The 14147-nt window shown below is 36.0% G+C and overlaps 1 protein-coding gene across 1 annotated transcript in view; it reads right to left on the bottom strand.

The window, feature by feature from the left end:
- Window positions 1–1434: 1434 nt before the first annotated feature.
- ubl3a (ubiquitin-like 3a) overlaps window positions 1435–14147 on the bottom strand; it is a 29588-nt gene continuing 16875 nt past the window's right edge. The window contains exons 2-5 of the mRNA XM_065260555.2: window positions 10354–10462; window positions 7669–7755; window positions 5600–5677; window positions 1435–3137 (exon numbers count right to left, since the gene is read on the bottom strand). Coding sequence (XP_065116627.1) covers window positions 3085–3137; window positions 5600–5677; window positions 7669–7755; window positions 10354–10462 — 327 coding nt within the window. The 3' untranslated portion in view covers window positions 1435–3084. The remainder of the gene's footprint in view (window positions 3138–5599; window positions 5678–7668; window positions 7756–10353; window positions 10463–14147) is intronic.

Genomic DNA, 14147 nt, shown 5'->3' with positions numbered 1-14147 from the left:
CTTCCGGCTTTTCTTAACTTATTTTAGACAACTGTAAAACTGGTGATTTGCAAGGTTTTCTAAAAAAATTTTATTTTCTGCAAAGGAAGAATCATTTAGATACAACTTAAAATTATGTTATTCAAGTTTGATCAGGCAGCATAAATATGGACATTGTATTGGGTCTTTGTTGTATGAGGAAAACAGATTTCCCAGCTTAGACAAATGACCACAGTTTTTAAAATAAATCGTGAGGATGACATGTTTACAAACTTTCTTACCTCCTTGAAGCGTCCGGCATACGGGCCTACTTACACACTTACATTCATTTGTATCCAAGTATCCTCTTCCCCAAAACTGAGTTTTTTTTACCATCATTGTTGAAAAATAGCTACTTGTACAGTAGTTTCTTTTTTTACGTTCACATGAAAAGAATAACAGTACGCCAGACTAAACATTGCACACGCACTTACGGTAGTTCTTTCAATTAACCACAAGAGGGCGCTATTTCCTCAGAATTATCTATGTGAAAAGGCCGCTGATCTATCTCTTTATAGTTTTTGAAAATAAACCAAAGAGGACATTGAGCAAACTTTTTCTTTATTCTATTTGGGAGACCTATTAATGAATGTGGTGGGAAAAGTACAATACTTGTGTCGTATTAGTAGGAGTGACTTAAATGAAGATGTTGATAATGCGTAACGTGGTGCAAGTTGAAGCCATTGTGGAAGGAAACCTGCTGGTTCGCAAAATGTACATGTGAACTTAGGATGTTGAAATAGCTTTCTTATTTTAAGTTATTTTTAATTCACTCGAAAACAAAATAAAAACAAAATATCTCAAGTTGAATAAGCTTATGTTGCATTAAATGATGAATCTCAACCTCCCAAATACGTTTGTATTTAATAAACAGTTTAAGCAACAGAAGCTGTATGAAGAACTGAACCACTTTATGCTGTGTTAAGGAACCGTTAGCATAACATTATGTGTCGATTAATTGATTGAAAAAACAACAACTATTTTAGCCTTTAATTGTCCGAAATTGAGTGATACAGATCTAAACGAAAGTTAAATTTATAAATACATTTATTGTTGTTAAATATACGTTGTATATTTTCTTTTTCTTTTCTTTGTTTGTTAATACGTAATGAAGTTTCCCATCATTTAAACGACATAATTATCAAATGGTGTAATTCTTTTTTGTGCCACTAGATGGCGCAAAAGTCTTACAAAATGAACAGAACTGCAGTGTTTATGTGTATCATAAAAGAAGAAAAAGGTCGACCTTAATTAATATTATTAATATTCTTTATATGAGTAAATATGTGACTATAAAATAACTTTTAATTATCCATATATGCAATGTGTTTTTTTTTCATATAAATGGTTTGTATTTTATTACACACAGCTACTGTATGTGAAAACCGTGAAAACATGAATCAAGAAATATTTCACTTCAAGATTTTGAATGCTTTTATTCAGTGTATAGATGTATTTCCATTTGTAGTTTAGAGAATGAGAAGCATTAGTTTTATTTACAATTATCTTTTAAAAACTTCAGCTCTGTACAGATTTGAACCCTGATAAGGACCAATATTTTTCATACCTAGTGCGATGTTAAAAAGCATAAAGCAAATACCACAAAAAATAAAATAAAAGAAATAGGGCAAGAAAAAAGATATCAAATTATGAACATTAAAAAAATAAAACACAGTACAGTAATTCTTCAGCCATTAGAGGGTTTGTTGCTGTTAAGTACAATACATTGTCAGCAATTTACTGATCCAAATGCTAATGAACTAACTGTTTTAGACTATCATACACTAGACACCAATATATATCAACAATCTATAGTTATGTTCTCTATAAGATTCATATTAAATATACTCTACACATATGTAACCTTCCAATACAATTCCCATTTGGAAAAATATTAAAAAGGGATGAGAAAAAAAATTACAGATTTATTCGAAACAATTCATGTTTCTGTGTTGTGCAAACAAATTTCATCTTTAACAAGGGAGGGAAAATAGAAACCGAGCCAAACTTATCCATAGTTATCTTCTGGCTCGAAACCCAAGCATTAATTTACACCATTACACTTACAAAAAAGTATTGGGTTTAATTTTTACCCCAGCTGAATGAGAGCAGCTTAGATCTAACTATAGGGCAGATACAACACTGGCTGGTCAATTGAAGAAGCAGTAGTCAAATGTTACTGTGCATTATTTAGACTTCCCAAAGCGGTCACCAATACCAACTCCTGGAGAGCTGCAAATTTCCTGCCAGAAGTAAATGGTCGCCCTGTCATAACATGTCAATTTATAAACGCATTTTAGTTCAATATGGAAAAGTATAATAAACATTTCTACCGAATTGTCATTGACGTTTATCAGGCACTCTCCAGCACTAAAATCAATAAACTACGCATGTAAATTAGTGATTAGCATGTCGACAGTCTGCTAGACTGTAGCTGGGATGCATGGATACAGAGGTTAAACCACCAGTGAGCATGTGCTATCATTTCAGACGTAGATCACGGCATGCCGTTTCACCTCTCGATCACATCCGTTGAGCGTCTGGTGTTTCGTTCAATGCGATAAGTTCATCAGACCCTGTGTCAATTAATTATCTTCTCCTCACACATCTTCCCCCTCCCAGCCTGGAAGTGAAGAATCGAAGGCTTTCACGTTGCATCATTAATATTTACTATGGGCAATAATAAAAAAGGAAAATAAGGGACTTCTCCATGTGCAAACTGGGAGAAGGGCAGGACATTTTTGTCTATGTGTGTATATGTTTACATCTGAGCTCATGTGCACGTGTGAAGGTGTTAGAAGGGGTGAGAATGTGTGGGTGAGGGTGGTGTGCATCTCATTATCTGCTGCTCTCAACAATGGATTTTTTGGACATCTTTTGGCTTTAATATGGAGAAGCTGCTTCGTATGAGCAGCTCTAGAATCAAGTGCTGTCCTCCGTCAGGTGTGATTTTCCTTTCTGGTCAGGTGCTTGTGGGAGTCAGGTGTGAGTAGTTGTGTTTATGAGCTTTCAGCAGCATGGGCGAAGGATAACAGAACGCACTCATTCGGGGATGGAGGGACGTATTTACAGGATCACACAACAGTTGCTCTCTCCAGTCTTTTCACGGTTCCTCTGACCTGAAATATAGACGCTTATTTTAACAATGATCTTAATAAACAGGTACAGACAAACAATGGGTCTCATTCACTAAGAATGCGTACGCACAAATTTGTTCGTAAAATGTGCGTACAGACGTTTAAACTTACAAATCATGATTGTCATACTAAAATGTATTTGAAATGTATGCAAAACGTAAGAACAACTTAGACCACATGTATGCAATAATTATGAACAAGGAAAAACATACCCAGGTAAAAAAGTAGTACACTTCCATAGTGTATTTAAAGTGGTTTATTTTCGCACACTAATTTTGTACTTAATATACTAAAAATTCATCTTAATTACTTTTTAAGATGTTCTAAAGATTATCTAGGTGTACTTAGTGTGCGAAAATAAAGCACTTTAAGTACACTATGGAAGTGTACTATCACCTGGGTATATAAAATATATAACACAGATATTTATTATAGGGATCTTTTTTTCTTATTCATGATTATTGTGCACATGTGGTCTAAGTTGTTCTTACGTTTGTGCAAACATTTAGAAGAAATTTTAGTATGAAAGTTAAAACGTCCGTATGCGTACGCATGCTTAGTAAATGATACCCAATGCCTATCTAGACAGCATAACTTATTATACTACATTTTATGATAATGCTGACGATGCAATCCCATAATGCAATGCGATGAGCTCAGTGAAGAAAATTATCTACGATAATCATCTAAGTAACATCAATGGCAATGATGTATTACAATATTATCAATAAATGCAACAGAAATGCTAATTATATCGAATATAAATTGACTATTTAACCTTTTGCGTGTGTGTTTTGATAAACTGCTGTCTATGTACACTGTTAGAGAAAGGTACAAAAGCTGAGATGGTACCCTGTAAAAAAAATCCTAATATTTAGGTACAAAAACTTACCTTTGTGGTACCAGTATGTACCTCTGAGGTACTAATATGGACCCTTTAGGTACCCTTTAGTGTATTACTTGAAAGGGAACTGCCCCAGTGACAGCTTTTTTACCTTATTTCTGATAATTATTTAAATAATTTATAAGGTTTTATTTTGATTAAAGGGATAATTTACCCAAAAATGAAAATTCTGTCATCATTTACTCATCCTCATGTTGTTTTAAACCTGTATGAGTGTTTTTTTGATGAACACAAAAGCAGATAGATTGATAAATGATGGTAAGCACAAAGCTGCCGTAACCATTGACTTCTATAGTAGGATAAACAAATATTATGGAAGTATTTTGATAAATGAATAAGATATTTTGATAAATTATGGTAAGCACAAAGTTGATGGTACCCATTGAATTCCATCGTATTTGTTTTTCCTACTATGAAAGTCAATGGCTACAGTCAGCTGTGTGCTTACCATCATTTATCAACAGTGTTGGGGTAACACATTACAAGTAATGCACATTAGGTAATAATATTACTTTTCTGAAGTAACAAGTAAAGTAACGCATTACTTTATAAATGTACACATTAATATTTGAGTTACTTTAATAATGCAAGTTACTTTTCATTTTAATGAATTCAATTTAAAAATAAAATAATGTACTGAATTAAACTGAACATATTAATGTAGATCATAAAAAACACCTGCAAGGACTGAAAGAGATCAAGCCTCAGCCAAGTAAGAAAAAGTAAGTTAAAAGTAACTTAAGCATTACTTTCCATGAAAAGTAACTAAGTAGCGCAATTAGTTACTTTTTTAAGGGGGGAGAACTTAATATTTTAAAATTAAAAATATCTTTCCCCAACACTGTTTATCAAAATATCTTCTTCTGTGTTCATCAGAAAAAAATATTCGTACAGGTTTAAAACAACATGAGGATGAGAAAATGTTGACAAAATGTTCATTTTTGGGTGAACTATGCCTTTATAGACAGCAGACAGCAAAGTTTTGGAACAAAGTTTAATCTTCAACAGTAACAAATAAAACAGAAAGCACCGAGCGCTCTTGCAATATGTAAATATGATTAATAGGAAATAGAAACTCAAACAGAACTGAAAATAGCAACCGAGAGGATTATTCGCATTATGAGAAAGGTGCTTTTACAGCTATGCAAATGACAACTTCGTACTGAGATTATAATTTCAGACTTACATTTAATTACAATTTTTACTGAATACACTCTATACGGCTGCAATATAAAAAATTATTCAACAAGAGATTTGCAGGAAGATTATAAGCGACCAACGTATACATGCATAAATTCTCTTTATTTTTCAGAAAATTCCTTCATTCCAGAATTTTAACATCCCTAATATGACTGCATCACCGTATAATTACCTATAACCAATACATCGAAAGCTTTCAGGGACTGAAATACTCCCGGGGCCGGAGAATGACGCACGTATAAAGCAGTCATATTTGTACAAAGTGATGGCTGCATCGAGGCAGGGAGCGTGTGAAAAGTGAGCTAAGAGCTGACAGAAGAAAAGAGGTCAGACCGGTTACCTTGGGAATTTGGCTCGGGCAGCGTCTCTCTGGCAACTAAATGCATCACTGTGGTTTTTCCGAGAGGCAGTTTTAAAGCTGTAAGAAAAAAAGGAAAAGAGTGTTGGGTTGAATGGCCACAGAAAAGACTAATGTAGCCGAACATCACAGAGACTAATGACATCAAAGCACGTGGAGCACTTTGCAAGAGGATGAAGTCTGTGTAAGATTTCAGTCTGTCCCATCTGAAGAGACTACTGGTGATGCCTTGACCTACAGCCCTCTAAGCTCATCTTAACTGATCCAGGTGTTAGCCTAGCTGTATTACCAATTGATGCTTTTTAAGCAAATCCAGTCTGTGTTCCAGCATCACATCTTTGGCAAGAGCAGTTCAGGATTTAAAGCTGAACTTAGAAGATGAACTTATAAATACTATTTATTACTTATTGCTCAAAAATACTTGGAAATGCACCCAGCCAAAATATACTTAGAATTTTTACAGTAAACAGTCTGGGAAACTTTTCACAGGTCACAGATATTTACTGAAACCCTCATTTATTTGAAGAGACACTAAAAGCATATTTATTTGAGTGGAGGAGATATTAGCATACTAAACTACTCGACTAAATGTGTCGACTAAACATAATTTAGCCAATATTGACGTGGTTATTCTGACAGCATATAAAAGCTCTGTTACTTTCATTTTCATAGCTCTGTGTTGGTTTCCGCACCCATAGTGAAATTTTATAGGTAAAAAATCAGCATAACTGCACATAAACATCAAATCTGTTTGCTTGACACATTCAGCATGGACAAATAACTTGTCAGTAGAAACTTATTGTGTCACAGTGTGATGCCTTCTATATCAAAACTGCTACAGTATAACAAATAAAATACTGTCAAAATATGCTAAATGATTTATGAAGTGCTGGATGATAAATTGACAGATCGATAGATAGATACAGCGAGGAACATAAGATACTGACTGGGATAATGACACAACATTTCCACCAGATGTAGCCATCAAGCCAAATATTTCATACAAAGAAATGAGAACATTTAAGTATACAAGTTGAGTCATAATAAATAAAGTGAAATGACACGGGTCAGATGAAAAATCTGTTACTGTTATTCCAGGATAGATAGATAGATAGATAGATAGATAGATAGATAGATAGATAGATAGATAGATAGATAGATAGATAGATAGATGGATAGACGGATAGACGGATAGACGGATAGATAGATAGATAGATAGATAGATAGATAGATAGATAGATAGATAGATAGATAGATAGATAGATAGATAGATAGATAGATAGATCACAAACACAACCCACTGACAAACCTACATAATCTTTTATTCCTGTTTGAGGAATGGCGAAACGAATAAAAAAAATGTTTCCTGTTCATGTCTAAAGAATTTCCTCTCCTCCCTGTTTTCATTCCCTGATGACAGATCCCTTGACTGCTCTTCCCATATCTTTACTTTTTCCTCCACGTATCCCGGTCTTCCGCAGAACTTCCATCAAAAGCATTCTGGGAATTTATGTGTTTGTTTAGGAAGTTGATTCTTTCCACATCTTGGAAGCTCTGCGTAGACTGTAAAACTAATTCCTCGTACCTCTAGACAATCGAGTGAACTTGAACCACACCCTTGAACAAAATAAACCACCGTAAAGCCAAATTAAATATCTGCGTGTTCATAACAGCCCACACGGACGTGGCTGATTCTGTATTCCACACGCAACACAAGGCCGAGCTTCAATGTCAAACAGCCAATGCGTGACAATTCAAGATCAAGTCTGATTAATTCAGTCCTCTAAATAAATTAAAGGTGAACGTGTAATTTCCAAATGGAATCTAAATGTTTGATTGTAACAAAATTGGTTTGGCTCAGCAAATGAGAACATGCTTGGAGAGGGACTATCTGTTTGGCAGATGGAAGCATGACACAGCTAAATGTGTAATATTAATAATTTTAGTCCTGACCTATATTTTTGGCTTTGTTCAATTTAGAGGAATGTTTTATTAAATAATCACAGAGACGAATGTATGCTGTGATATTAAGAACATGTGGGGTCGCTCACCTCCTAGTGTCACATTGCCATGTAGGAATCGGCCCTGGTAGATCAAACGTAAGATGTTTGGACTGCTCACCTGTTCCTCTTCCCAGTCTGTTAGAGAAAATAAAGACAAGACAGAAAGTCAGAAATCACGAATCTTTGCGTTTGATCCCATTCCTAATCTCTATTAAGTCTTGAGTGAGCGTTGCATCACTGTCAGAGTATATTACACCCGTGTTGTGTCATTAAAGGGGACATTTTATAAGACTTTTTTAAGATGTCTAATAAATCCTTGATGTCCCCAGAGTATGTATATGAAGTTCAAAATACCATATAGATTATTTATTATGTCATGTTAAAATTGCCACTTTGTAGGTGTGAGCAAAAATGTGCCATTTTTGGGTGTGTCCTTTAAAATGCAAATAAGCTGATCTCTACATTAAAGGTCAGTGCCGTGATTGGATAGTGCGGATTAAGCGGCAGTATTATCCCCTTCTGACATCACAAGGGGATCCCAACATCCCAAACATCCCAAACTTCAATGACCTATTTTTTTACATGCTTGCAGAGAATGGTTTACCAAAACTAAGTTACTGGGTTGATCTTTTTCACATTTTCTAGGTTGATAGAATCCATCCCAATTATAGCATTTAAACATGGAAAAAGTCAGAGATATATCCCCTTTAAAACCCACTTCTCCTACCAGTATTCAAAATCGCGTTTTATTTAGTTTTAGACTGTTTCTCTTTATTCATCTATTAACTTTTTTATTCAACCCACTCCTCTAGGAAGCCAATCTAAACAGAGACTCAGTCACAAGACTCAAGGTCATCCTGTGTCCTCAGAAGGTCCGCCTCTGCTGTGCCCATCAGCTATGAATAAAACAGGCTAATTCAATCCCAGACCACCCTTGATGGGATATTTGGAAGTGTTTGACAAAGGCTTTCTACAAAATCTCATACATTCTAAAGAAGCGCTGGCATTTAGCATGTTCCATTAACTTGGTTTACTTTGATGTCCCGTTTTTTGACAGCATTGGAGGCACCACCTTCTTTTCTGATGGTATACAATAACTATATTTAAAGAGGACATTTCCCAAGACTTTTTAAGATGTCAAATAAATCTTTGGTGTCCCCAGATTACGTATGTGAAGTTTTATCTCAAAATACCATATAGATAATTTATTATAGCATGTTAAAATTGCCACTTTGTATGTGTGAGCAAAAATGTACAATTTGGGGTGTGTCCTTTTACTGTGCATTCAGACCGCCACCGGCGAGAGCGTCAATAAAAGCTCTGGCTGCCCTGACAACGACGCTAAAGAAAAGTTGTAGTGGACGCTCTGACGCTCGAATGCATTCTCTGAACTCCTCTCAGGCGGAGGTTTCCGCCTTCCGATTGGTTGCCGGTGAACATTTCCGCCTTCCGATTGGTTGCCGCCGAACCGCGTCATATCTCATTACCATAAAGTTGAGCTGATTTCAACTCTCCTCGACGCTCACGCTGTACATGACGCGCCGCGCCGCTGCTCGCCGGAGCTCGCCGCCGGCTCTCATTGAAAATGAATCACTTCCGGCCACTTTGACGCTCTCGCCGGTGGCGGTCTGAATGCACAGTAAGTGCAAATTAGCTGATCTCTGCGCTAAATGGCAGTGCCGTGGTTGGATAGTGCAGATTAAGGGGCGGTACTATCCCCTTCTGACATCACAAGGGGAGCCAAATTTCAATGACCTATTTTTTACATGCTTGCAGAGAATGGTTTAGCAAAACTAAGTTACTGGGTTGATCTTATTCACATTTTCTAGGTTGATACAAGCACTGGGGACCCAATTGTAACACTTAAACATGGAAAAAGTCATATTTTCATGATATGCCCCCTTTAAATAACAGTTTCATGTTTTGAATTTTGTTAAAAACTATTCATATGTTGTTACAAACTTATTATAAATACCAACATGTCAAGTTGTGCCCCAAGACACCCAGAAACATTATTATTTTGTAGTATGAAGTATGAAGAAAGATCTGTAACAACTTAGCTAAAATCATTTTTCATGATTCACTGTTTTCTACAAAAAATCAGCATAATGTAAAGAACATTCTGTGAATATAACCTTGATATCTTTAATATTGACTGAGTTAGGTCAGGTCAAAGACTGAAATCAATATAACAAATCAATGAGTGAAATCAAACTTTCATGCTCCTAATCTCAAAATGACATTATGAGATTTTAGCCTGGATTTCACATATTCAATTATCTAAATGTGTACAAAAATTGTACAGGGGATCACATTTGTCAAACCATTCAACTCCCCAAGTTACTATCGGAACAAATAATTTTAGAAAGTTCAAGTATATAACCACAAACCAAGCCAATAGGTACATTCAATAGGTACGGTACGCCCAGGTTCCAATTCTAGTTTCAAATATTATTTATGCTGTACATTTGTAAATTGGAACACAGTGTATTTTTTCCCTCAATGATGTCATTGACTTAAGGTTAATGTGCAGCCCTATTCAGGATTACCACCCCATCAGACAGACTGATTTGTCTGCAGCACAGATTATCTGATAACAGAAAAGGTTGTAAATGATTCCAGACTAAAGCTTAAAACATCATCATTAGTCTTCTGATCAACAAAAAAAAAAAAAATTCCTTCAGGCTTTATTGTCATACGCGTTTTACAGTGTTAGTTGCCAGTGACACGTACCCATTGGCCAGTTGTCGTACACGTGCTTGGCGATGTCTGCCGCGGAGTCATTTGGAGAGAACAGGAACTCTTTTGTTTTTCCACTAACTAAGATGAGCCTCAAGTTGATCTGTAACACAAACATAACAAAATAATGTAAGAATCTCTTGCAGAACCCATGCTATCCTTCTCCTAAAGTGGGGTTTTCATCCCATTGCATGTTTTCATTTATAAAAGATGCGTATGTGCTGATGTCTGACGTCTATTCCAGAATGCAACCAGAGAGGTATGCAAAGTTGCTAAAATAACGCCAGATACTTGGCTATCGACAGGAACATGTGGACTCAGCAACCACAAAACTGCATAAAGCTTAGCATATCTAAACAGAACAAAACCGCCTGTCATGCACATTTGTTTTTTGAAAAATGTTGGCTAATATGATGATGCTTTCGGCTACCAAGCCTACAGAACCTTCAAGTCAGTCTCTCACATTTGACTGTGTTTAAAGGGGCTATGTCACAAGATTTTTTTAAGATGTCAAATAAATCTTTGGTGTTCCCAGAGTACACATGTGAAGTTCTAGCTCAAAATACCATATAGATAATTTATTATAACATGTTAAAAAATGACACTTTATAGGTGCGAGCAAAAATGTGCCGTTTTGGGTGTGTTCTTTAAAATGCAAATGAGCTGATGAAATTCAAACACTGATCGCAATGATGGTGGTTTGTTGCAACTGAAACTCAATTGTGCTCTTTCTCTCTGCACTAAATGGCTGTGCCATGGTTGGATAGTGCAGATTAAGGGGCGGAGTTATGACATCATAAGGAGAGCCAAATTTCAATGACCTAATCTTTCACGTGCTTGCAGAGAATGGTTTACCAAAACTAAGTTACTGAGTTGATCTTTTTCAAATTTTCAAGGTTGATAGAAGCACTGGGAACCCAATTATAGCACTTAAACATGGAAAAAGTCAGATTTTCATGCCATGGTCCCTTTAAATCGTGGCAGAAAATCATGCACATGCAATCTTGGCACAGATAAAATATTGAGTTAATTCACAGCACAAATTTGAACACTTGGTTTTATTGGTTTTATAAGGATGAGGCCATTAAATGAACAGTTACTTCCAACTGAGAGATTCATACATTCCCTATTGTATCTTTAATTCAGTGAACGTCTTTGATGATTGCGAACTACCAGTGATTCATCTGCACGATTATGCTGTTTGTGCTATTACTTCAGCAATATAATTTGAAAAACATCCATTATCATGTTCATATAGATCACAAAGTGCTGTTCAATTAAAATAAGAGCAGAAGGCCACACGCTGAGAGAGAGACAGAGACGCACAGAGAGATAGAGAGAGAGAGAGAGAGACAGAGATGCTCTGGGCAGTGCATGTCCAATGCACGTGTGTCACTACGCAAGTTTGACCCCATGTGTCTGACATCAGAGATCCCAGTATTTTGCCCCGCCTCTCACACAGTGATGTAACCAGCAGATGGAAACAAAGATCCTCCTAAAGCCCTTTATAGTATCAGATTAGAGCCGAGAGCAAGGCTGTTCAAACACCTCATCCTGAGAGATCAAAACACATCACACCACATTACATATTCAAACACATCTTTGAACTAAAGACTCACACATTAATACAAAATGGCGTAGCCTAAATAATACATGAATGATGAATGCACACGTACAAACATCTGATTCACAGGGGCTTCACATGAGTGTGTTTATCCTTATTTTATGAAGACAGCAAACATGCAGGAAATCATCTTATAAAATAACATTCAGCACACATTTAGCCTCTAAAAGACCTGAAGCCTGTTTGCATATCTATAAGAAAACAGGAAAAGGAATTAGTGCAAGGTGCAACTGAATTGAAGACTCGCTTCCTTAAATCAGTATTCACATCCTCTATATGTACAGACAAGAATCTGCTGGCCCGCTACATATTTGTGCCCTGGCAGCAAAGTGTTAAGAATTATCTTTATTGTCTTTAATGTCTAGTTAGTGTAATAATACAAGTTCTGTTTTCAAAACTAGTCCAAAAAGTGTTGTATACAAAGTACATCCCAGCAAGCAAAAACTGAGACAGTAAAATGATGGCTAACTGTAGACCCAAATATAATCCAGCTATGAGTAAACCGCTTCTGCCCTAAATAACCTTAAATTTGGTTTCATGCCGTTTTTTCCGAAATAACTTGGAGATGTACTATGTTCCATCATGTAAGCAAAGTCAACAGGTGTTCAATGTGTTTGCTTTCCTTCCTTTTACGTGTTTTAAGCATATACGCTAGGGGTGTAACGGTACGCAAAAATCACGGTTCGGTGCGAACCCCGGTTTTGAAGCCACGGTTCGGTTCATTTTCGGTACAGTAAGGGAAAAATGCAAACATTAAACTGCAGGTTGTTTATTACTATAAACTTTTTTTTACAATTTGATTACACTTTTTTTTAAACAGTTTTTATTAAAATATAACACATAAAATATATATAAAATGAAAAAATAATAAATAAAATATAACAGAAGGTAACTCTTTTCTTAACCTTCTCTTAAACTTTTTCTACTAAAACCTTGAACTAACAAATTCAATTCCTGAATACATTAATGAACTATTAGCCTACATTTTTGCCACCAAAAATTTTCTGTTTTGATTTATTTTGGATTGTTTAACTCACAGTATTGAATTGGCTATGTACCATCTCTGTATAAAAAATAATATTACTGCTCTATGTGTAACTGCATAGCAAGCAACATGATGATATACTTATTATACACTCATTTTGAGATTAGTGAGCTGCATACATAGCCATCTTTGATCTTTTGCATGTTTATCCTAATCTTTGCTTGTGTCGTCAATGTAAGCTGCCTGTGACTTTACTAATGAAGCCCTCCGTAGCTGAGTAAGCCCGGGTTACAGCTCTTCTCTGTCCCGACCAGCTGATCGCATTGTGACAATGATATGATTGACGTGATGTGCAGATGAAAAATCTGATCACGCATTCCTTATTCTCGCTGTCACAGAAAGCGCGTCTCATGAATGCGTAGCAACGAAAGACGTGCATCCTCTCACGCACTTTTGAAAGAACAAAGCAGCGCGTTGACACGCGTTTAACATGCGCTTTTAGATATGACACGTAAACGTTTACATCAATAATCAAACAGATATACAACTAAGTAAATAAAAATCTTTCTGTGGGCCGAATTATGTTATATGTTTGACAGAAGACTTGCGCTGAACGCGGAGACTTCCGCCACTTAATATGTTCGTGCGGAAACGCACGTATTATGTTCCGCACAGGCGCACACAAAATGCATTCGGCCTTTCGGTGCACGTGTGCACCGTGCCGAAAGCCCTGAACCGAAACGGTCCGGTTCGAATACACGTACCGTTACACCCCTAATATACGCATCATCTATTCTTGGACTAGACATCTACTAGACTTTCACTGACAGCCCAAATTTTTGTTAAAAGCATTTAAACGAATAGTTAATCCGAAATAAAAAACTATTCTCATCATTAATTTCCCCTTATTCCATCCAGTACATATATGACTTCGGTTCTTCTTAGTAACATAGATCATCACAGTAAATTTGAATATATACACAGATAACTTTGAATCTTGCATGCCTTGCCATTAAACAAGCATATGAACAACACACATAAACTAGTCATGTGAATTTGAGAACCAATGAGATTTGAAGTTATTGACGTGTGGTAATATATATTTGCGATGTATGCAAATGCGGCATAAATAGCAAAAAATTTCCATATTAGTATTTTTGGTCACACTAGAGCTTTTTG

Source organism: Paramisgurnus dabryanus, chromosome 10 (assembly GCF_030506205.2).
Source record: "Paramisgurnus dabryanus chromosome 10, PD_genome_1.1, whole genome shotgun sequence".
Taxonomy (NCBI): domain Eukaryota; kingdom Metazoa; phylum Chordata; class Actinopteri; order Cypriniformes; family Cobitidae; genus Paramisgurnus; species Paramisgurnus dabryanus.
The sequence above is the reverse complement of the archived record's forward strand: the minus strand, read 5'-3'. Positions and strand labels throughout refer to the sequence as shown.